Source organism: Fundulus heteroclitus, chromosome 12 (genome assembly GCF_011125445.2).
Source record: "Fundulus heteroclitus isolate FHET01 chromosome 12, MU-UCD_Fhet_4.1, whole genome shotgun sequence".
Lineage (NCBI taxonomy): Eukaryota > Metazoa > Chordata > Actinopteri > Cyprinodontiformes > Fundulidae > Fundulus > Fundulus heteroclitus.
The window spans coordinates 15,185,738-15,207,053 of NC_046372.1; the positions used below are offsets into that span (position 1 = coordinate 15,185,738).

At 38.8% G+C, this 21,316-nt stretch overlaps 1 protein-coding gene across 1 annotated transcript in view; it reads left to right on the forward strand.

Moving 5' to 3' along the window:
• Positions 1-8,358, forward strand: part of si:dkey-215k6.1 (transmembrane protein 132B) — a gene marked incomplete in the record, with an annotated part of 317,605 nt that extends 309,247 nt beyond the window's left edge. The window contains 4 exon segments of the mRNA XM_036144039.1: positions 1,657-1,785; positions 1,894-2,178; positions 2,428-2,696; positions 5,984-8,358. Coding sequence (XP_035999932.1) covers positions 1,657-1,785; positions 1,894-2,178; positions 2,428-2,696; positions 5,984-6,614 — 1,314 coding nt within the window.
• Positions 8,359-21,316: the final 12,958 nt, after the last annotated feature.

The window sequence follows — 21,316 nt, forward strand, 5'->3', positions numbered from 1 at the left end:
AAAGAAGCTAGTATCACTTCTGATTTACTCCAACAGTTACACATGTTGAACACATTACCTTGGAAGAGGTTTGAGCTGGCAAACCATGTGGGTGACACAATGAGGTGGAATCCTTTCCCCATCTAGGTCAGAGGAGCTTCCTTGCCCGTGGACGTCAGTGGTCCATCTTGCCCCAGAACGTCAGCGATCCTGCCTCAGCTCCGGTTCCTGTCTCCGAGGGCCCAGCAGAGGCCTCAGTTCCTCTTCCTGTCTCTGAGGGTCTTGTGAATGCCTCAGTTTCTGCTCCTCTCGCTGAAGGTCAGGGGGACGCTTCCTGCCAGGTCTTTAGAGCTCCACCAGGGGGGTTCCAGCGGTCCGGCCGCAGCCATCCTCCAGAGCAGTGCCACTGATGTTGATCTGTTTTTTCTGAAACCAAATTGACAGTCTGTCAGAATGTTATACTTTTCAATGACATTTCCTAACCTTTTACTGAACACTTTTTCTAGTATTTTAGAAAACTGACGTAGCAGAGATACAGGTCTATAATTATTAAAAATATATATTTATCTCCAGATTTAAACAAAGGAATAACCTTTGCAATTTTTATTGTATTTGGAAACGATCCAGTTAAAAGGGATAAGTTACAGATGTAGGTCAATGGGTTTGCATTGCATCAATTATCGTCTTAAATGTCATATATTCCATTCAAGTCTATTGTTTTTTTTTTTTATCTTATTCTTACATTTATTCACTATATCAATGATATATGTTGTACTGAATTAGAAAGAAATATGACATAAATAACCCTTTTAACAATTGTCAAACCAACATGAAACAGAAAAGGTTCTCAGTAAATACAGTGTAAACAGGCAAGTTAGGTAAAAAGATCATAATGTACTTTTAATACAGGAATGCTAAACTAGCCTCGATCCTTTAAGTCAAGTCAAGTCAAGTTTATTAGTATAGCACATTTCAGCAGCAGTGTGGTTCAGGTTTTACATCATGAAAACATAAAAAAACATAACATAACCCGCATTAAATTGTATCTACTGAAAAAATCAACACATATGAAACATGTTGGTCCATGTTCCTGTTATTATGGGCCGAAATCAACTCTAAACAGGTGGGGTTTTTTTCCTGTTTGGTTCTGGTTCTGGGTCTGCAGAGTAGACCCAGAACCAGTACATCTGAGTTGTTTGGAGGGTTGATACAGCAACAACAGGTCTTTAATGTATCTTGGTGCTAAGCCATTCAATGATTTATAACCTAACAGAAATATTTTAAAGTCTTTTCTCTGAGCTACAGGGAGCCAGTGTAAGGGGTAATGTGCTATGTCTTCCTGGTTTTTGTGAGAACGTGAGCAGAAAAAAGTATAGTGTTGCCCTGGACACTGGCAAAGCTGTCAGCTGGTATGCTCCTATTTGCAGTCAGTTAAAAGTTTGATCATTTAAATTGTGACAGAGTATTCCCTATAATGTAATTAGTAGCATTAATGTAACCCAAAATATCTACTGTTCTGTTCTAATCTAATTGCCTTTTAAAGTTCAAACAATGCAGAGTTAATAGCATATTATCCCTCAGCCAATGGCTAAACACACCTTGAACACACTTTGCTTTGATTAGCCTGTGCAAACCCTAGAATCTAATCTATCCTGTCTTATGTTTTGTCATATTCAGGAAGCTATAGTCAGTGCGTGGATTCATTACAGTGATGGCCGGGTGACTCCTCTTCACATCTATGACCCCAAGGACTTCCTTCTCTCTGCTGTCTCACTGGATGAGAGCGTGATCTCTGTAACAAATCAGGTTAAAACACTTGTGTTTAAATCAAATCTAAAACACTCTTTATGGCATTTCTACCAAACATAACAGGATCATATCTGTTCTTCTTCCCATTATTGGATTGTCAAATAGGAGCAGCACTGGCCAGTTATCGTCGCTGAGGGCGATGGACAGGGCACACTGTTTCGTGTGGAGATGGTCATTTCTGAGACTTGCCAGAAGTCCAAGAGGAAGAGTGTGCTGGCATCTGGAGTTGGTAATGTGGTAGTTAAGTTTGGAGCTAATAGTGACACAAGAGGTGGACTGGAGGATGGTGGAGGGTTGGAAAACAGCACCAGTGAACAAAGGACAAATAATGGAGGGGAATGGAATTCCAAAAGTGTGGCTGTGGACCGAGAGGAAGGAGCCTTGAGAAAGGTGGGGGGGTTGTTATGAATATTTTTTTGATGTCATTGTCTTTATCTATCAAATGAACAGTATACTAGTTTTATTTAATTATGTCAAAACTAAGATCCAAAAAACGTACTCTTCTAAATTTCAGGCTATGGTTACATATAAACCTATACTGGGATAATAGCTTTTCTCTTTACAATACATTTTACATTTTTTTTCAACTGTTTTTATAATAAAACTCAACATGATATTGTGTTAATTTCCATGCATCAGGTTAGCACAACAGCTAAAAGCACAGTTACCCACCGTGCTTCAGGTGGAAGAGCCGCCAGTGGTGGCAACAGCGGGCAGGGAGGTTCAAGCCAAGGAGGGGACAATAATAAGAACCCTGTACAAGTGGAGGTTCCAGGAACTGGGAATGGTGAGCTGACACAGTCCACCAGAGGCCTGTCAGACCTGGAGATTGGGATGTATGCTCTTCTGGGAGTATTCTGTCTGGCAATATTGGTCTTCCTCATCAACTGTGTCAGCTTTGCATTCAGGTAATATACACAAACAATTCCACCTAATTTCAATGTTATAAGCATGTGAACTTTAGAGAAAATCATAAACAATTTAAATGTTCCCTCTTGTTATTTGAAAGGGTTGAAAAACCTTTACTAGTTAAATCTGTTCTCCCACTTTACTGTCGGTCCGTTTGTCTGTCTCTGTATTATTATTGATAATATTATTCTGGTTTTGCATTGTGTGGATACACTATCTTGTTTGATGTTGTTTTCCTCACAATAACCAAATCCAAATTAAGGTTTATTAAAAAAGAAAACAAACTCTTAATTGTTAAAATGAACCAGGGCCATTATAATTAGGTTTTATTCTTGGGAATCATAGAACAACTAATGACTCAAGTCTTTCTCATTTAATATCAAAAAACTTTGTGCAAAAGACTTTAAGATCCATTTTTAAAAATGGAAACTTTTCATTTACTTTGCCATGATGGGCCCCGATGGGCACAGGGCACCTGACCATACTCAAACCCGTAAAAATACCTGGAAAATCCAAGACAACGACCTTGACGGAGACTTGCCTCCTTTTCTAGGAGAGTGGCAGCTGAATGTGGAGGAAAGAGATCCCATAGATTTTTTTCAGACATCTGTTTCCAGCTCATCTCATTGATGACAGTGCAAAACACTAACTTGAATGCTCTCCAGAAAGGGAAAGGAAATCTGGCAGTGACAGGCAAAGAAATTAAGATTTTTTTTGGGGATCAATTTGATCATGGTGTACATTCGGTATCGAAGGGCACGGATGTATTGGTCAAGTGAGGATGTCCTACAACTTGGAATAACTGCAAATGCCATGTCTGTAAACAGATATGAGCAAATCCTAAGATACCTGCACTTTGTGGATAACTTGACTTACCGGCCAGCAAACACAGATAGGCTCTTCAAAATGAGACCCTTGCTAAGTACACTTCAGGACACATTCTACGCAGCAGCAGACCCTGAGGAATTTCAGTCAGTTGATGAGCAGATAATTCCTTTCAAAGGCCTACTGTCCAACAAACAATACATTCCAAAAAAGCCAAAACCCTTGGGAGTGAAAGTGTGGGTGAGGGCAGGAACCTCAGGCTATATGAAAATATTTGAAGTGTACCAAGGCTCTGCAAGTAATGGTTGCATCAGTGGATTGGGAATGGCTGGAGATGTGGTCATTCGTCTTTGTGATGACATAAAAACAAAAATCATAGTTTTTTTTGGATAACCTCTTCTGCAGCATTCCACTCATTGAGGCATTGAAAGTGCAAGGTATCTATGGCACAGGTACATGCAGAGACTGCACGCTTAAGGGAGCAAATCAAAAACTCAAGAGTGAAAAACAACTAAAAGAAATGGGCAAAGGGGCTTGCTCTGTTGTCAGCAATAATGCAAACATCAGTGTCACACGTTGGCCTGACAGTTCAGTCATCCACATGGTCTCATCCTGTGCTGGCCAGTCCCCTGAGGATGTTGCCAACACATGGGTCAAGAAGGGAAAAAAATGGTGATGGTCCAAAAACCATTCTGTGTCCCTTTACAATCAACACATAGGTGGGGTTGATCTTGTTGACCAATGTCTGGCAATGTATCCCCCACAGACGTCGAAACAAGAGGAGGTACATCTGGTGTTTTTTTTTTGTTTTGTTTTTTTGGATGTAACTGTTGTGAACACTTGGCGTCTTTACCTGATGTCTGGTCTGGAAAAGATGAGACTCCTCCTCTTCAAAGCTTCTGTGGCTCATGCACTGATAAATTGTGGCACCCTCCAGCGAAAGAAAAGAGGACGACCAAGTGAAACCCTACAACTTGTGAAGCAGAGATCAGTCACCAAAGTAGCCCGCGAGGTCAGGTTTGGCACAGGATATCACTGGCCCCAACTCACAGAGGTGAAAAATGCAAACAGATGCCATGATGCTGCATGCACACGGAAGACCAAATACATCTGCATGCAGTGCTGTGTGCCACTGTGCCCTGGGTGCTTTGCAAACTTTCATACAGCTTAGGTGTGATGACCATCAAAGTGTTAGGAGATGCAGAGACTAAAAACACAGTTCATGTTTTCTTGCAAGATACTAATAAAAGGGCTTGGTTATACTGTCCTACATTCTTATAGAACTGTGAAGAGCCACAGTGATGTTTGTACTGTTGAAGATGATTTTGTCATATTCAGGTTAAAGACTTTTACAACAGAATACAAGATCATTCTTTTATGTTGAGTGTTCAGGCGCACGTAGTCCACTGCATTGGACATGGCTGTAAATAACGTTATTTTTGGGGAGGGGGGGGGTAAAAAAAAATTCATGTCATAAGAAGAATAAAAACACTTAAGAAAATAAATCTTGATCAAGGATTTCATAATTCATGCATCAGACTGTTAAACTATTCTGATTACAAGTGAAAAAGGCTATTCAATTCAATTCAATTTTATTTATATAGCGCCAAATCATGAAACACGTCATCTCAATTTCACAGACATTGATTAAGACCCACCCCAGGTCGATCAATGTAAATAAATTTTGGAAGCGATACACTCTATGGAGAAGATGAACTGTTTTCTATGCATGGTTTACATATGAACACAAACAAGCATAATCAGCTACAACACTTTGTGAAACTTTTTTTTTTTTTTTTACTATACAACAGTACAATGCCCCAGGTTTCAAGTTTTCGGTATGCTGTGTTGTAATAAGAGACTAATGTAAATAAAGAGTTAAAACAATCTATGTTCTAACATAATTCATATTACTGATATTTAACGATTTTTAGGAGAACAACAATACATCTACATCATGTAACAAGAAGACATGCAATATCGGGCTACTGAGAAAATAAAATTTTAGAAATATGTTTAGGGAGAAAAAGATACCATTTTGGGGGGTTTTCGCCAGTGTTGCAAAGTCCACTTATATAAGCTACTTTGGGGATGTTTTTTTTTTTTTTTTCAAAAGTCGTTGTAAAAATATTTTTTTTCTTTTTTTTTCTTTTTTTTTACATGAAGTCAATTATTTGGGCTTGACTGTTTTTTTCCAACAGAACCTCTTTTTATGGTTGTATTAATACAACCAGTTAATTTTAAGACTTTTTAATATTTTCTTTCTTATTTAAATAAGATGATTTCAGTCAAAAAAGGTTTAATGTATAAGGACTCAAATCTGTCATAAAAGTGAAAGCACAATGCATTACCACATAAAAAAACCCAGCTTAATTATTGACAATGATCTGATGATACTGGATTGATTTGTTCCTTAATTTATCTTAATTGAATCCAAATTATCGTCTCTTTCTTTCTTCAGGTACCGTCACAAGCAGGTGCCTGTACTGGAAGCAGGCGGTAACATGAACCATGCTCATGACTGGGTGTGGCTTGGCACTGAGGCTGATCTGTTAGCTGACCATGCTGACCAATGCCAGGGCCTACCTGATGAATGCACTACCATCATTGACAGAAATGAAGGAGGATATGAGGAAAGCAAGTACCTTCTGAATGGTGCTGGAAACACTTTGGTAATGGGCGTTGGCACTGGCATGGGCATGGGCACAATAAGTGGAGGTGGTGGCACAGGTGGACATCGGGGAGTGACACATGGACAGACCTTGCCACGGTCTGTCCCAGAACCTCATCAGTGCCTTTCTGCAATCACTACTGGTGGCAAAGACACAACTGGGCAAACAGAGCATCTGAATAATTCTCCCCGATCCGCGGCTGCAGCTGCAGTTGCCGCTGCCAAGCGCAAACGAGTCAAATTCACATCCTTTGCCACAGTTTTGCCCAATGATAATTTAGGTGGTGGTGGCCCATATGTTAACTCCTCAGTTCTTGTGACCAATGGGAATGAGGATGACATCAAGTGGGTGTGCCAGGATATGGACCTGGGTCAGTCTGAAATCAGAACCTACATGGAGAGGCTACAAGACAATCTGTAACTGGCTGGGAAAGACACTGAGCAATAGAGAGGCAGAGGATTGTGCTGGAGAAAAAATGGACAATGAGTACAATTCACCTGTGATGCCTTTGAAGTGGATTTATTAAGGGTCAAGTGAAGGTAATAATGTGAGAGAAGTAAACAGGAAAAGTGTGATAACTTCAAGGTTTTGGAAACACAGCTTTGGGTTTGCTTATCTTTGGCTTCCCGAAAGCAATGCAACGTATAAAGTCATCACTAGCTCACACTAAGAGTAACAGTAGCAAACAATAAGTAACATTCAGTTTGTTTTGTGTTACTTATTGTGAAAACCATAGTGTAAAAATCAATAATGTCACTATTGGGTTATGGGTGTCTACTTTCAGAAAACCAGTAAACCACTGTATTCATACGTTATCGATTCAGGGTATGTTAATGGACAAACTTTTGTAAGCCACTACACATTTGAACAAAGATGTTGAGAAACTTTGCTCTTGTAATGACGTCAAGTCTGTTTTTTACTTATTATTTATTGCCATTGCTGGCTATGGCTGTTGAGTAAATATTCTGTTTGAAAATATAAGCAATTTGTCTCCCAGGACTTCTGACAGGTTAATAATTTACTGAAATCTCAAAACAACAGATAATGTATCCTTTCCCCAGTTACCTTTTGGTATGACTCATGAGTAGAATGTGAGTTATAAAATATATAAATATGTTTTAAGTATTCCACAGTAAATTTGATACTTTTGCAGTCAGCAGATGGGATAAGTCAGATCTTTATTCAAGCAATCACACTCTTTTCACAAATAACAACTCTGAGAGTTTAAAAAGGACACGTCACAAGAAAGACTGCATCATCCTTGGATCCAGGACATAGGATTTTACTGTTGCACAATTAAAAATAAGAAAGGACAAGGGCCATTTTTCTACTGGCCTAGTTTCGAGAACCCTGCAGGCAATGACTTCTCTCTCCGCATCAGAAACAATGGCGGCATCCCCTTCCCTCTCTCCTGATCTGTGATTAAACAGTTGTGTGAACCAAACAGTGGAATATGGTCTGATACATTCAGCAAACCAAACGGGGGACAAATTGCAAAGAAAATGGCTTGGACTTTGGAAAACCTGGCTAAAAACCTAATGAGAACTCACAATGAAGACGTCAAGCTAGGCAGAAAGGAGTTTGTGCAGTACACGGAGTTACCAGGAAGTATTCAATGACAATACAGTATGACTGAAAAGGAGTGACTAATAATAGCAATGGCTTGAAATATATATAGAAAAATTCCTTTCCATGTTATCATAAAACATTTTTTGCTTCTGTTTTTATTTTTTGATAAATATGTTTTATCATGTTTTCTTTATTTGTTTTTCAATGTTCAGAAAGATTCTAAATTGTAGCTTTTAATTTTAGAGATTTATTGAGATTTTGAGAGTATATTATTATTATTTCCTTTTAGACACTTTCTATTTATTAAAAATTGACATTTGAGAGGGTGAGGAAAGAAAGGAATACCAAGGACTAGGGCTAATTAATGGATAGTATGCTGGTGAACGATAGCACATAAAAGAATAAGTTACAGAGATAGGAAGACGGAGCAGGCCGAGGTTGCCTCACCTTCGTTAAGCTCAGGTGACCTGTCATGAAGAATCCGACAACAAAAAGGAAAACTGTAAGATTGTTCAGATTGCAATATTTATTTATAAATGTGTTATTGTTTATGAGTACACTGTATGTTGTAAATAAATAAACATGCTTCAAAGTGCTTGTGAATAAGATTGGAGGTGACTAGCCAACAACATGTTAATATTTTGTACATTTTATGATGTAAATGACAGTACAAAATACTATCTACAATTTCACCACAATGTGAAAATTATTCTTATGGTTATTTTCCTAAAGTTGTACCTGTCTTTGTTTGAAGTATTGAAGTAAATCTTGCCTTTGTACAGGATAAGAAGCGGTTTCCTCTATAACGAGGTAAAAATGGGAGGCAATTGATCAAACGTTAGACTTAATATCTAATAAGACTAATGAACCTGGGAGGTCACTTTCACAAATAAAACCCAACCAAATGTTTTGATGTTCTTCAGTCGACAATAAGGATGTTCATTTTTTTCATTAATCTGATTATGTATAAACATTATATATCCACATTAATTACTGAAATCACAACCTAAATTACTGGAATTTAAAACAGCAAAAAGAAAAAAAATAAATAAACTTAAAAAAAGAAGAACTAAAATGGGCTGAGGAGCTTCCACAAAAGCAATAATATTTTTGACTGATTTTGTCTATTCAGGACTCTTTACTGTATCTAACATATTCTAAAATAAATACAAACCCGCTGTGATGATAAAGGAAAAGTTCAACAAGTCTAAGTTAACAGTTGCTGATGGTTCAGTTGTAGCCTTTTATTTTGAGATGGACAAACGTATTTGTCTCTACACAAGCTGTTTTGAGCTCTAAAGTCTCTTCAGTCTATTTCGAGCTCCAAAATTGTATGTAGACTTTAAAGCAGAACCGTGTAACTTTTAGTCACTGGGGGGTACTAGACCTGTAACTTTCAGGATTAGTGCCGCTGAAGGCCATTCACAACACTGCACTGTCGAAAAATTAAATAATCTCAGTGTTTTGGAATCTGATAGCAGACCAGTTTGGACCAACAGATTGAGAAGTCATGGAGTTACTTGTAAAGACAAGGCCACATTCATCCATCTAGATCAGTTGTCACCAACATGGTGCCCGCGGCCGCCAAGTAGCCCCTGAGGACCCATCTGGTGCCCTCAAGCCTGTTCTTAAAAAATGCACAATCCACCAGTGAGCTGCATCTAAAAATCAATTTTATTCAATTACTTCCTGTTTATTCACACTTGGATTTATATAGATTTAAAAATTACAATATCTATGACAGACCATAAAAATTGTGTTTATTTTACATAAAATTAAGATGAACTCTGACTCTCCTAGTTCAAAGGTCTGTACTAATAGCCCTTCGTATGACACAACACCATTGAAGTAGCTCTCATTCTCAAAAAGGTTGGTGACCCCTGCTCTGGATTATACTCTGTTTACCATTGAAACGATGAGGGAGAGGACAAGGCAGAGCCTGAGGGAGAGGTAGGGGAATCTCCAGGTGCCGTGGAGACAACAGGCTGAATCATCTGATTATGAAAGGCTTTAGGAAGTTCAAAAGAGGAGAGGAGCTGATATGCAGGTTTGTGAACTATATTTACTGCATTTTGTAATGATAATTATGGCCATGACAAACTTTGACTCAAGGAGGAGAAAAGTAGAAGCAAGTAAGGTTAGCTCTTTTATTTTAAGGGGAGCTTAAGTACAAGGTCACATGACCCTTTCAGAGGTGAATCTGCATTTCTCAAGTTACAAGATGGGTTTTTGAGAAGGGCAACCTGTGCTTTGTATCCACACGTGTCATGTGGTGTATATTGACCTGAAAAATAATTTAATGTATCACAAATTACGGTAACACTTGGGTCAAAACTTACATGGTGCTGCTTTAAAGATCCATGGGGATTTTTGGATAGTAATTCGTTTTTTTGGGGTTTGTTTGATCTGCAAAAATGGAGATAAACTTTATGCAGCCAAAAAAGTCAGTGTAGGTCTAAATGTTGGACGGTTTGCTTAGATCTCCTGCATAATGGATTAAGATTGTGCAACAGCCTGTAGTACCTCTATAACCATTTCAGTGTGAAGGCAATCATTATACTGCTTGCTCTTTTGTATTCACAAAAGGTTTTACTTCCTGCCCTTTATCCTTGTCCTACTCCTTCCACTTCATCAAGAAATAAAATGCCCAGACTTTTCTTTCTTTTTCAACTACATTAGGATAAAATAGCATAAAATGTTTTGTCTGAAAGTGGTTAAACCACCCTCACTCCTATGTATGTTACGGTCTAATTGTTGCCCGAGTTATAACTGAGACTGTTATATGGTGTACAAACAATACATATGTAAATGACTCAAGGTATTCTATCCATAGTCGTATTGTTGTGACTAAGAGTGAAGTTCCGGTTGTAAATTAGGATTCTTGTTGAACAACTGACAATTTCATCATTTTGAAAACAAACTAAACTTTGTCTCTGATATTTAAAAAAAATTATTGTTGGTGCGCAACCTGTAAAGCTCAATTGTACAAATGTGCCAAGGTTCTCCGTTGACACCTGACAGGATTTTTATAATTTGGGCTTTTAGAGAGATCTTCAGGGTGTTTTCAAACGTGAGGTGTTTATTGCGTTTCCCCCTTAGTGTGGTTCATTTCTGTTGATGTGAACACAGCAATCGCCCCAGGGTACAGGCCAAAATAACTGTGTAATACTAAGAATTTGATTAAATTCCCTGTGTTGTCTTCAAGCTTAGAACATGCCACTCATTTCCTGTATTTACGAAATGATTTACAAACAGACACATCTGATCGATAAACTAAACGTTCTTACATAGTTTGTAGTGACAAGTCTTGGTTTGCTTGAGGTTTTTTCTGTGAGGCAAAGAAACCACACGGATAGAAAAAGCTTTAATTTAACAAACTCAAGAAGTGAATAAATGAACTACAGGTGTGAAAACCGCTGTACTGCTGTTTTAACTCCACGTTGCATTCAAGTCAAATCATGCAATAGATTATCTACATTGAAATAATGGCAGCATTTATAAATGTATATTTTGAGGATCAAATGTCACCATGGTCTTATTTAGCGCTACAAACACAACATCCTTGATCATTTTACAATGTTACTGTTATACATTTTTCCCAATTATTCTTCCCGAGCCCCAGTCAATTCTAAACTTACCACTTTTGAAAATTTGCAATGAATTAAAACCAAATTATTATCAGAAAATGTCTACACAGTCTTAAACTGTGAAAGCCATGAATAAAGCCAGAGGTTTCTCTTTGCAATATAAGCAACTATTACTAACATTAACATTTTTTATTATTACTTTATTCTGCTGCACAGTAGGTATTCCTATTTAGGTTTAGTTAGTAAATTAGGTCAGTGTATGTCTCTTCTAAATTGTAACTGAGCATGGGCAAAACACCTAGGAGTAACTAAGACTGAACACATTTAATGTACTGATTTTTTTCTTATACCCAACACAACAATTTTTTTTGTAAAAGGGATTTACATTTTTTATTGACTACATGGACTAAGTGTGGCAAACATTAAAGACTTATAGTACAAAGTGAACATCAGCAGTTTTACAGTCTAATTTAAACCTGATCTCTGGGGGGCTGCTGTCCATGTTACTGGACAATCAGTTTCACCTTGTTATTAATTCAAAACAAAAATATTTTAAGATTTTGTCACACAGTAGTCTCACTATTAAACAATATGATTTACTAGCAATTTAATCAAGACTGTAGTATAGTTCTTTTGATCAGAACTTTATATTTTTATATCATTGTAAAAAGTGACCGCTGTTGAAGTGATGAGCGTTTTAATCATATTGTTTAATAAAATCAATATACAACAATAAAATTGTCAAGGATGTTATTTAAGAATATTGAATAAGTCTGTGGTGGTATTAGATGATTTAAATATGTGATTATATAATTTTAGATGTATACTTTAATGCCAAAAGTATTCACTCACCTACCCAAATAATCAAAATTAGGGGTTCCAGCCACTTTCATGGTCAAGGTGTATATAATCAAACACCTATATAGGCAGAGTTTTTCTACAAACATTTGTGTAAGAATCGGTTGCTCTCAGGAGCAACAGATTTCCTCACTCCTAAATATTCAACTGTCAGCATTAATATAACAAAGTGGAAATGGTTAGGAATGACAGCAACAACGTGGTAGGCTACGTAAATCGACAAAGCAGGGACTGAGGAGCATATTTGCTAACTTTCTGAAGTCAGTCACTAGACATCTAAACTTCATGTGGCCTGCAGATTAGCTCAAGAACAGTGCATAGACAGCTTCATCAAATGGGTTACCACGGCTGAGCCGCTTAATCCAAAACATACTTCACCAAGTGCAATGCAAAGAGTTGGATGCAGTGGTGTAAAGCACGCCACAAGTGGACACTGGAGCAGTGGAAGCGCATTCTCTAGAATGACGAATCACGCCTCTCCATCTGGCAATCTGATGGACAAGTCTGAGTTTGGTGGTCTGACTGTCTGACTGTATTGTGGCAAGGGTAAACTTTGGTAGAGGGGGGATTCTGGTGGAGATATCGACCAATACAAGTTTTTCAAGGTCGATAGCAATACCGATTATTTTGACATCAGTCTAATGGATACTAGATATGTGCTGCCGATTTTCTTGACCGATCTTTTAAGCCAATGTTGCTTTTTCTTCCTCCATTTACATAATAAAAATGACACAATGATAACAAATGTTATACAATTCTTAATTTGAACAAAAAAGAAACATTTATTATCAAAACAAACAAACAAAACATTAATGATGGATAACAAATAACATTTAAACATATAATAATAAAAACAAACTTAACACTTAAATGTGTGTGCACTTTATGTAGCAGCATTAGGACTTTCTTGTAAAAATTACCTTGCTGATGAGTGATGACATTTGTAATCAGCACTATAACAAGAAACATTCTTTAATATACATGTTAACAATCTAAACCTTAGTGACCATGTTCTGTTTGATTTGTATATTAAACAGTTTATTTTGTTCTACATAAATAAAGTGAAGACAAATCACCGAATGGCTTGGCACCTAAACACATCACATACTTGTCATCAGTGTTTCCACTCTCCAGACCACTCAGGTATTCTGATTCAAGCCTACTCTGCATACCTAGAACCGGAATCAAACATAGAGAGGCAACAGTCAGTTCCTATGCTACACTTATCTGGAACAAACACTTAGAAGACTGCAAAAGTGCTAAAAGCCTGAGTTTTGTTAAGGATTGCCTTTCATGTTCTAGTTGAACTGTTAACTGAAACATCATAAGTTTGTAGTCCAACTGTTTTTCAAATCATTAATATTTGCTTTCAGTTTCCATTTTCCTATGTTTTATTTCGTTTCAAATTTTCTACATTTTATTCCATCTGTTTTTTTTAAATTCTATTTTTATTTTTCTATGTTTTAATGATGTAAAGGACTTTGCAGTGTCCTTGTACTGAAATGTGCTATACAAATAAACTTGCCTTGCCTTCAATGCACAATGTGGTTATGGGTGAGGTCAAAATATATGATGTGTTGAGGGAACACATCTTGGCGGTGGTCACCCACCTACACTCATGCTATTTTATAGCTCACATATGATATAGTTATCACGCTCTTCTCATGTGGAACCAACTCCCAGGTTTGATCTGTGAGGTAGACACCCTGTCTACTTTTGAGACTAGGCTTAAAACTTCCCTTTTTGAAAAAGCCTTTGGCTTAAGTTTTCCTGAGCTATCTCTATAGTTATGCTGCTATAGGCTTTCGCTCCTGGAGGACATCAGGGTCCATTTTTTTCTCACTTTGCTGAGTTGTTCTACTGTTCTCCAATTTGCATTGTTTGTTGTTATTTAAACTTTTTACTTTTTTTCTCTGTTTTTTTTTTCTCTTCATAGTAGGTATACCTGGTCTGGCGCTCTGTTATAGCTGTTACACCATCCAGGGGAGGCAGATAATCTGCCATTACCATATAACATAGAACATGTGCTTCTGTACTTTTTGTGTCTCTGCTCTGTCTTCTCTGATCCCAAGTCAGTCAAGACAGATGACCGTTCAAACTGAGCCTGGTTCTGCTGGAGGTTCTCCTCCCTCTTAAAGGGGAGTTTTCCTCTCCATTGTCGCTTCATGCATGCCCAGTATGAGGGATTGCTGCAAAGTCATCCACAACGCAGACGACTGTCCACTGTGGCTCTACGCTCTTTCAAGTGGAGTGAATGCTGCTTGTCAAGACTTAATGCAATCTGCTAGGTTTCCTTAGATAGGAACCTTTTGACCAATCTGTAGGATTTGATTCAATTTGTCTTTGTAAATTGCTTTGAGATGACATGTGTTTTGTGAATTGGCGCTATATAAATAAAATGGAATTGATTAACACTGATTTGACTCATGCTGAATCCAAACATCCACTGTTCCCAAACCCCTTTCTGCTTGTGCGCACATCAAATGTTCATGTTTTATGGACCATCTCTAACCTGGAAAGCTTCATAGCCTTTGGCACATTGTGGAAGAGACCTTGTTACATGTGTTGCATTCATTACTGACACTACAGATCTTGTAATTACAGATGTCTGATATTCAGCAGTGACCACTAACAGGACATTGAGCATAAAAGGGCTTCCAAAAATGGCAGGTAACTAACAGAGTTGGTTGAAAACAAAGGTCTCAAAAATCTTTCTAAGACCCTGTTAAGACCATCAACTTACTGGCAGATTTTTATTGCTATCTAAGGCCTTGTGCACATGACAGCGGTTTTTGGTTAGAAATTAGCAGTTTTGTTGCATTTCTACTTTTCATGTAGACCACAATGGCGCACATGTACTCTGACAATCTGAAAACAGGTTCCTTAGTGGAAAGATTTAAAAACAGCTTGATCTCTTTTATCATGTACAGTGGAATAACGGAATCTGCCTGGCAAAAGCCCTGGCACAAGTGCATGACTTAGTGTTGGCCCCTTTTTAAGCTGGGAATGCACATTATACGCATGCACACGTTGTTGAGGGAGATAGTCTGGTGTGAAGGGGGCCTTACAAACCTACTACTAAGCCATATCCCACCAAGGAGGGAAATTTGATAAACCTAGATGTTAAAATACTTTATTGCTGTCAAAACTGATCTAAAATGGTCATCTGACTGATGTTAACATGTTGAGAAAAGCTAATTGGAATCCACAAATTGCAACTAAAATTACTTTCATAAGTTTAGCAGTTTTCTAACTCTTATTAAACTGTTTCAAATAGGGCTGGGCAAGTTAACGCGTTAATTTCGCGTTAACTCATTAGACTATTAACGGCGATATTTTCTTTAACGCGCGTTAACGCATGTTGCTCACATGCTTTTATTTTGTGAAGGTCTGTCCAACTTCCGTTTGTGTGTGCCGCACTTCCGTTTCAGCGCTTCCCTCGGCCAAATAACATTAGTTTGACTGAAATGATCAACTGTCGCGGCAACAGTGTCAAAACTTGCAGAGCAATCGAAGTGTCAGGGCCACAGCTTCAAACTATTCATGAGTGAGTGGATGATACAAAGAAGTGGCCTCATATAACGTACGAGGACATTTTAACCTGTTTTGTGTCGTTACTTGGTGCGGACGGCTCTGCTGTGCGACTTTACCGAAGCGAACCTCCGCAGTGAAAGAGTTGGATTGGTGTTAATAAATATCAACATGGATGACCTGGTATTCATGGAGACTGATGTCCGTTCAAGCTAAAACTAGTCTGACGTTCACGCTGCTGGATTCTGACTGCATCAATCGGCTCTACGAGACCTCAGAGCGCTCTGATGCTGCGGCTCCAGGAAAAGCCTTCAGTCATGCAGCGGCGACTTATGGAAGGTAGGCTGATGAATTATCTGATTCAGAAACATACTGGCCGTTGGCTCGTTGTGATTAGATTGCTGGTCAGTTAATTTTGTAATGTTTGGGATTTAACTGATGTTATGAGAGGATATCAAAACATTAGCTTACCTGTCTCCCCTCCTCTTGACGTCTCCTGGTTTTGTTTTTTTATGGAACTTCGCAGCCCAGACACATTTCTGGCGTCATGTGGTCTTATGTTGGTCTTTTGTCCACAAAATGAAAAAAACATACGGTCGCTTCGGTGGTTTCTTCAGATTTTAAGCTTTTAACCACAGGTGAAGGGATTCCTCATTCTTCGGCTGAGGGTGAATGAAGTAGGGCGCCTCGTATCTACAGCTTTTGTACACGGTCGATGATTAAAACACTCCTGCTCCACGTAAACCTTTCTTTTACACCTGTTACTATGACAACCTCTAACCACACAAATGATCCCGGTCTTCCTCGAAGTCATAATGACGAGTAATTTGAGACGAAGTAGCCGCATGATCCGCTTCTCAGATAGCTAAACACTGACAGGAAGTGAGCGGGCGGAAGTCTCGCCCAAACAAACGTCAACTCGCTGCCTCCATGTTTCCGTCAAAAATAAGGTGGATATGCACGCGAGAAAGCAACAATAAAAAACCGCGTGTCAACGTCAAATAAACGCAAGCAACGCAAGCATATCGAGTTAGCAAGCATTTCAGTTTAAAGTTCTTCCAGCATTGAATATGACAGAAACAAGTTAGTTGTAACCACTGCCAAGTTAAACTTTGGTATTGAACATAAAATGGTAATGCTGCTCCCTGCTGTTACCTCAGAAATTGCCTGTTTCTGGTCGATTTTTTCCCCATAAAGAGAATTCCCTGTCAGTGGCAATAAGCTTTAATTTATTATTATTGCTATTTTTTGTTTTACATGTTTAAGTTGAGCTTTACACTAAATATGTGTTACTGATAAGTGCTACAAATGTTACAACACTTTTGTTCATATGGCAGCAGAACATAACTTAAAATAAAAGTGCTCTTTACACTACTTTTGAATTCATTCTTGGAGTTTGTAAATACAATGCGATTAATCAGGGCGATTAATCGCGATTAAATATTTTAATCGTTGCCCAGCCCTAGTTTCAAATGATGATAAATTAAGGATTTATTAATATTACTTGACATCACTAAATATGGGTACTCAGTACCCATTAGTGCTGGCATGTCCATAGAGGGTATGCATTTATGATGGCACACAGTCCTAGCAAGGTTCTAAATTCTTTGTAGATTTTTTTTTTTTACTTTTTACAGCAAATCTTGCATCAACTGATGATTGAAGGCTAATTTAGGTTAAAATCCTCTCACATCTTAGAATAAAACGAGCTTCCAAAGAGGTGAATATTTTTAAAAATAAATTTGAATCACATAAATGATTCCCCTTTGAAATCAACGTAAAGCAGAAGATAACTGAATACTTTCAGATGTTGCTGTTTTGTACATACAGCAAGAAAAACCCAGGAGCAGCAGTTAAGTGTGCAGGTGAAGAATGTGTTAAAACTTTTTTTCATATTACTTTCTTTTTTATTTATGGTAGTTGCTCCTGTTTAAACACAGATGTGTCACACGTATCCTCTCACGGTACAGTGTGAAACATCCGAGAAAAAAACTTGATTGCACGAGAAGCACAAATATAACGAGACACATATAGCAGAAGGATAACATTGGAGATTAGTTGTGTGTAAATTCATGAGATAAATGAGCATCAGTAATGTTTGTGTGTTGTGTGGAGTATTGCATGTCCATGAACGCCATCCAGTAGGCAAGTGTCCTTAAATAGCGCTTATATTTACGTAGCGCTTTTACAGTCATGCTGTAAAGCCACATTCACCCAGTCACACATATTTATAGACCGAGACGCAGCTCGGTAGGCAACTTGGGGTTAAGTGCCTTGCCCAGGGGCACGTTGACATGTGGCAGCTGGATTTGAACCCACAACCTTCTGATTGTCAGAAGACCACTCAACCCGTCAAGCCACAGTCACCCCAGTCCTTGATACGTTGGAAAGTCTTTATCATTTCACGGCCCAGCTTGACGCATCCACGGATGTTTGCGGGGGAGGAGGGAGCGGGGGGAATAGTTGTGTCCGATTTCGCCATAACAAGCAGGGGAGAATTTAGATAGTAGGAAAAGTCTGATTAGAATACACATTTTGTTATGAGAACAAGCTGAACCACGTTTCCTTCAGCTTTAAAGTCTTTTCATCACTGGCTCCAGGATCCAATCTTACAAATTAGTGGGCTATTTTCATGTCTTCACTTCCAGATGTTATCCCATCTCACCTCTGAGTCCAACCACCGCAGCCAGCTTATGCAGCTTATTGTTCTGTTCATTTACCGCCCTAGTGATCGCGTCGTGAGCCGCTGGCAGCCTCATCAAGGCCAAATTCACCACCAGCAGTCTGTGAAGTTGCTGATACATCAGAAATCCTCTGAATCCAATGAGAAGAAATCCAAGAATCATAAATCTGAACATATACACGTCTTCTACATGTATATGTTTTGAGAGAATTGAGAGGCACACCGTGGACCATTTATCCCACGGATCCAAGGTGTATCCCGCAAAAAAGGTTCCGTCGGGACAGGCACGCTCCCAGTTCTTTTGCTTTACAGTCGCAAAAATTTGATCAATGGCATTGAGAGACCAGCTGACGAGATCCATAATTTCCTTAGCTTTGGCTTCCGAGCTTTCGGTTGCTATGAAGGAATTGCACAAAGACACGAAACGAAGCAGAAGCAGAGAGGGGGCAGGGCAGATAAGGAGCAGAGAGCAGAGAAACACGACCGACCTCGAAGAGAGACAGAACAGAAACAACAACATTAGAGTTCAAAGGTCTTTCAGCACTGAACCCTACTGGCATTGAGGTTTTCTTACATTAATGCAAGTCTTTAAAGTCTTTAAAGTTGTTCAACATCATTTTTTAGATGTGGATCAAATGATCATGCTTTAAGACTGCACCTTACAGCACACCTGATGTTCCACATATAAAAAATTTTGTACTCTAAATCACATAGTACTGTATCTATGAACTGCCCCTGGGAGATTAAATAACAGTCGTGATGATAAAAAGGGCACTTACATTTAAAGTTAATTAAGATAAAGTTCTGTATCTCACAGGATTTTAGCAAATATGTATGAAATTAGAAATCTGTGATAAAGTTTACATTAAATCCAGAGTTCTCCGGCTCAACTTCCCACCATTACTCAGTGTGTTGAGTGAAGATGTTATGCATTAAGTAGTGCCTATGGGAAAGATGTAATTGATATAGACTGAAATAAGTGTCTTGGCCACTTGTGCTTGTAAATCTGAAGAGGGGGAACGTATGCTCAGTTAACGTGCCAAATATCTGACAGCCCAAATGTGTCAGAACACAATTTATCCATCCATCCATCCATCCATCCATCCATCCATCCAATTCAATTGTATTTATATAGTGCCAATTCACAACAGATGCCATCTCAAGGCACTTTACAAAGTCAAATTCAACCATATTATACAAATTAGTCAAAAACTTTCCTATCTAAGGAAACCCATTAGATTACATTGAGTCTTGGCAAGCAGCATTCACTCCTCCTGAAAAAAAGTGTAGAGCCACAGTGGACAGTCATCTGCATTGTTGATGGCTTTGCAGCAATCCCTCATACTGAGCATGCATGAAGTGACAATGGAGAGGAAAGCTCCCCTTTAACAGGAAGGAAAACCTCCAGCAGAAACAGTCTCAGTGTGAATGGTCATCTGCCTTGACCGGCTGGGGGTTAGAGAAGACAGAGCAGAGACACAGAAGGTACAGAAGGACACATTGATCCAGGAATCTTTTCTGTTATATGGCAATAGCGGATAATCTTTTCTCCCTGGATGATGTCACTAAAAGAACACCAGACAAGGTGTACCTACTATAAAAAGAAAAATTACCATGAAAAAAAAGTTAAAAGTTTAAATAGCAAAAAACAATGCAAATTGGAGAACAGTAGGAGAACTCAGCAGAGTAAAATAATAGACCCTGATGTCCTCTAGCAACCTAAGCCTATAATAGCATAACTACAGAGATAGTTCAGGGTAACCTAAGTCACTCTAACTATAAGCTTTATCAAAAACGAAAGTTTTAAGCCCAGTCTTAAAAGTAGACAGGGTGTCTGCCATCCATACATCCATTGTCTCTACACTCTTAAAAGTGCAGGGTTGCAGAGAAACTGGTACCTATTTTCACCATGTGAGTCATTTGAAAGGTAAAGTTTAATGAAATAAACAAAGTCCAAACTTCAAGGAATAAGAGATCCAAAAAATGTTAAATCTAGAGCACAAGAGGAACCAGGGGCAAAAGTAAACATGAACAGAAGAATATGTATAGCCTACTGAAAGGAATGAGCACAGGGAACACCCATCGTCCATACCCACTCATCTATGCTGGGTTGCAGAGGAGTATTGTGCCTATCTCCAGTTATCAATGAGGGAGAGGTGGTGAAATCGCTGGAGGGATTACCAGTCCATCACAGGGAATACAGAGACATAACCACACCTAAGGGGGATTTAGATAGGGCAATTAACATAACAGGCATGTGTTTGGATTTGAGAGGAAGCTAGAGTACTCAGAGAAAGCCCAAACATGCACTGTGACAACATGCAAACTCCAAGCAGAAAGACCCTGAACAAGATTTGAACCCAGGACCCAGGGCTGCTGCAAGGCACCAGTGCTACCAACTACACCAACATGTCGCCTATATAAGTCAATATAGTTCATCCATCCATCCATCCATTTTCCAAACCGCTTTATCCCTCATGGGGTCGCGGGGGTTGCTGGTGCCTATCTCCAGCGTTCACCGGGCGAGAGGCGGGGTACACCCTGGACAGGTCGCCAGTCTGTCGCAGGGCAACACAGAGGGACAAACAGGACAAACAACCATTCATGCACACACTCACACCTAAGGACAATTTGGAGAAGCCAATTAACCTAACAGTCATGTTTTTGGACTGTGGGAGGAAGCCGGAGTCAATATAGTTCAATTCAATTCAATTTTATTTATATAGCGCCAATTCATGAAACATATCATCTCAAGGCACTTTGCAAAGTAAAATCCACTCAGGTTACACAGACTGGGTCAGATTATACAGATTGGTCAAAAAAATGTCCTATCTAAGGAAACCCAGTGGATTGCATCAAGTCTTGACAAGCAGCATTCACTCTGCCTGAAGAAG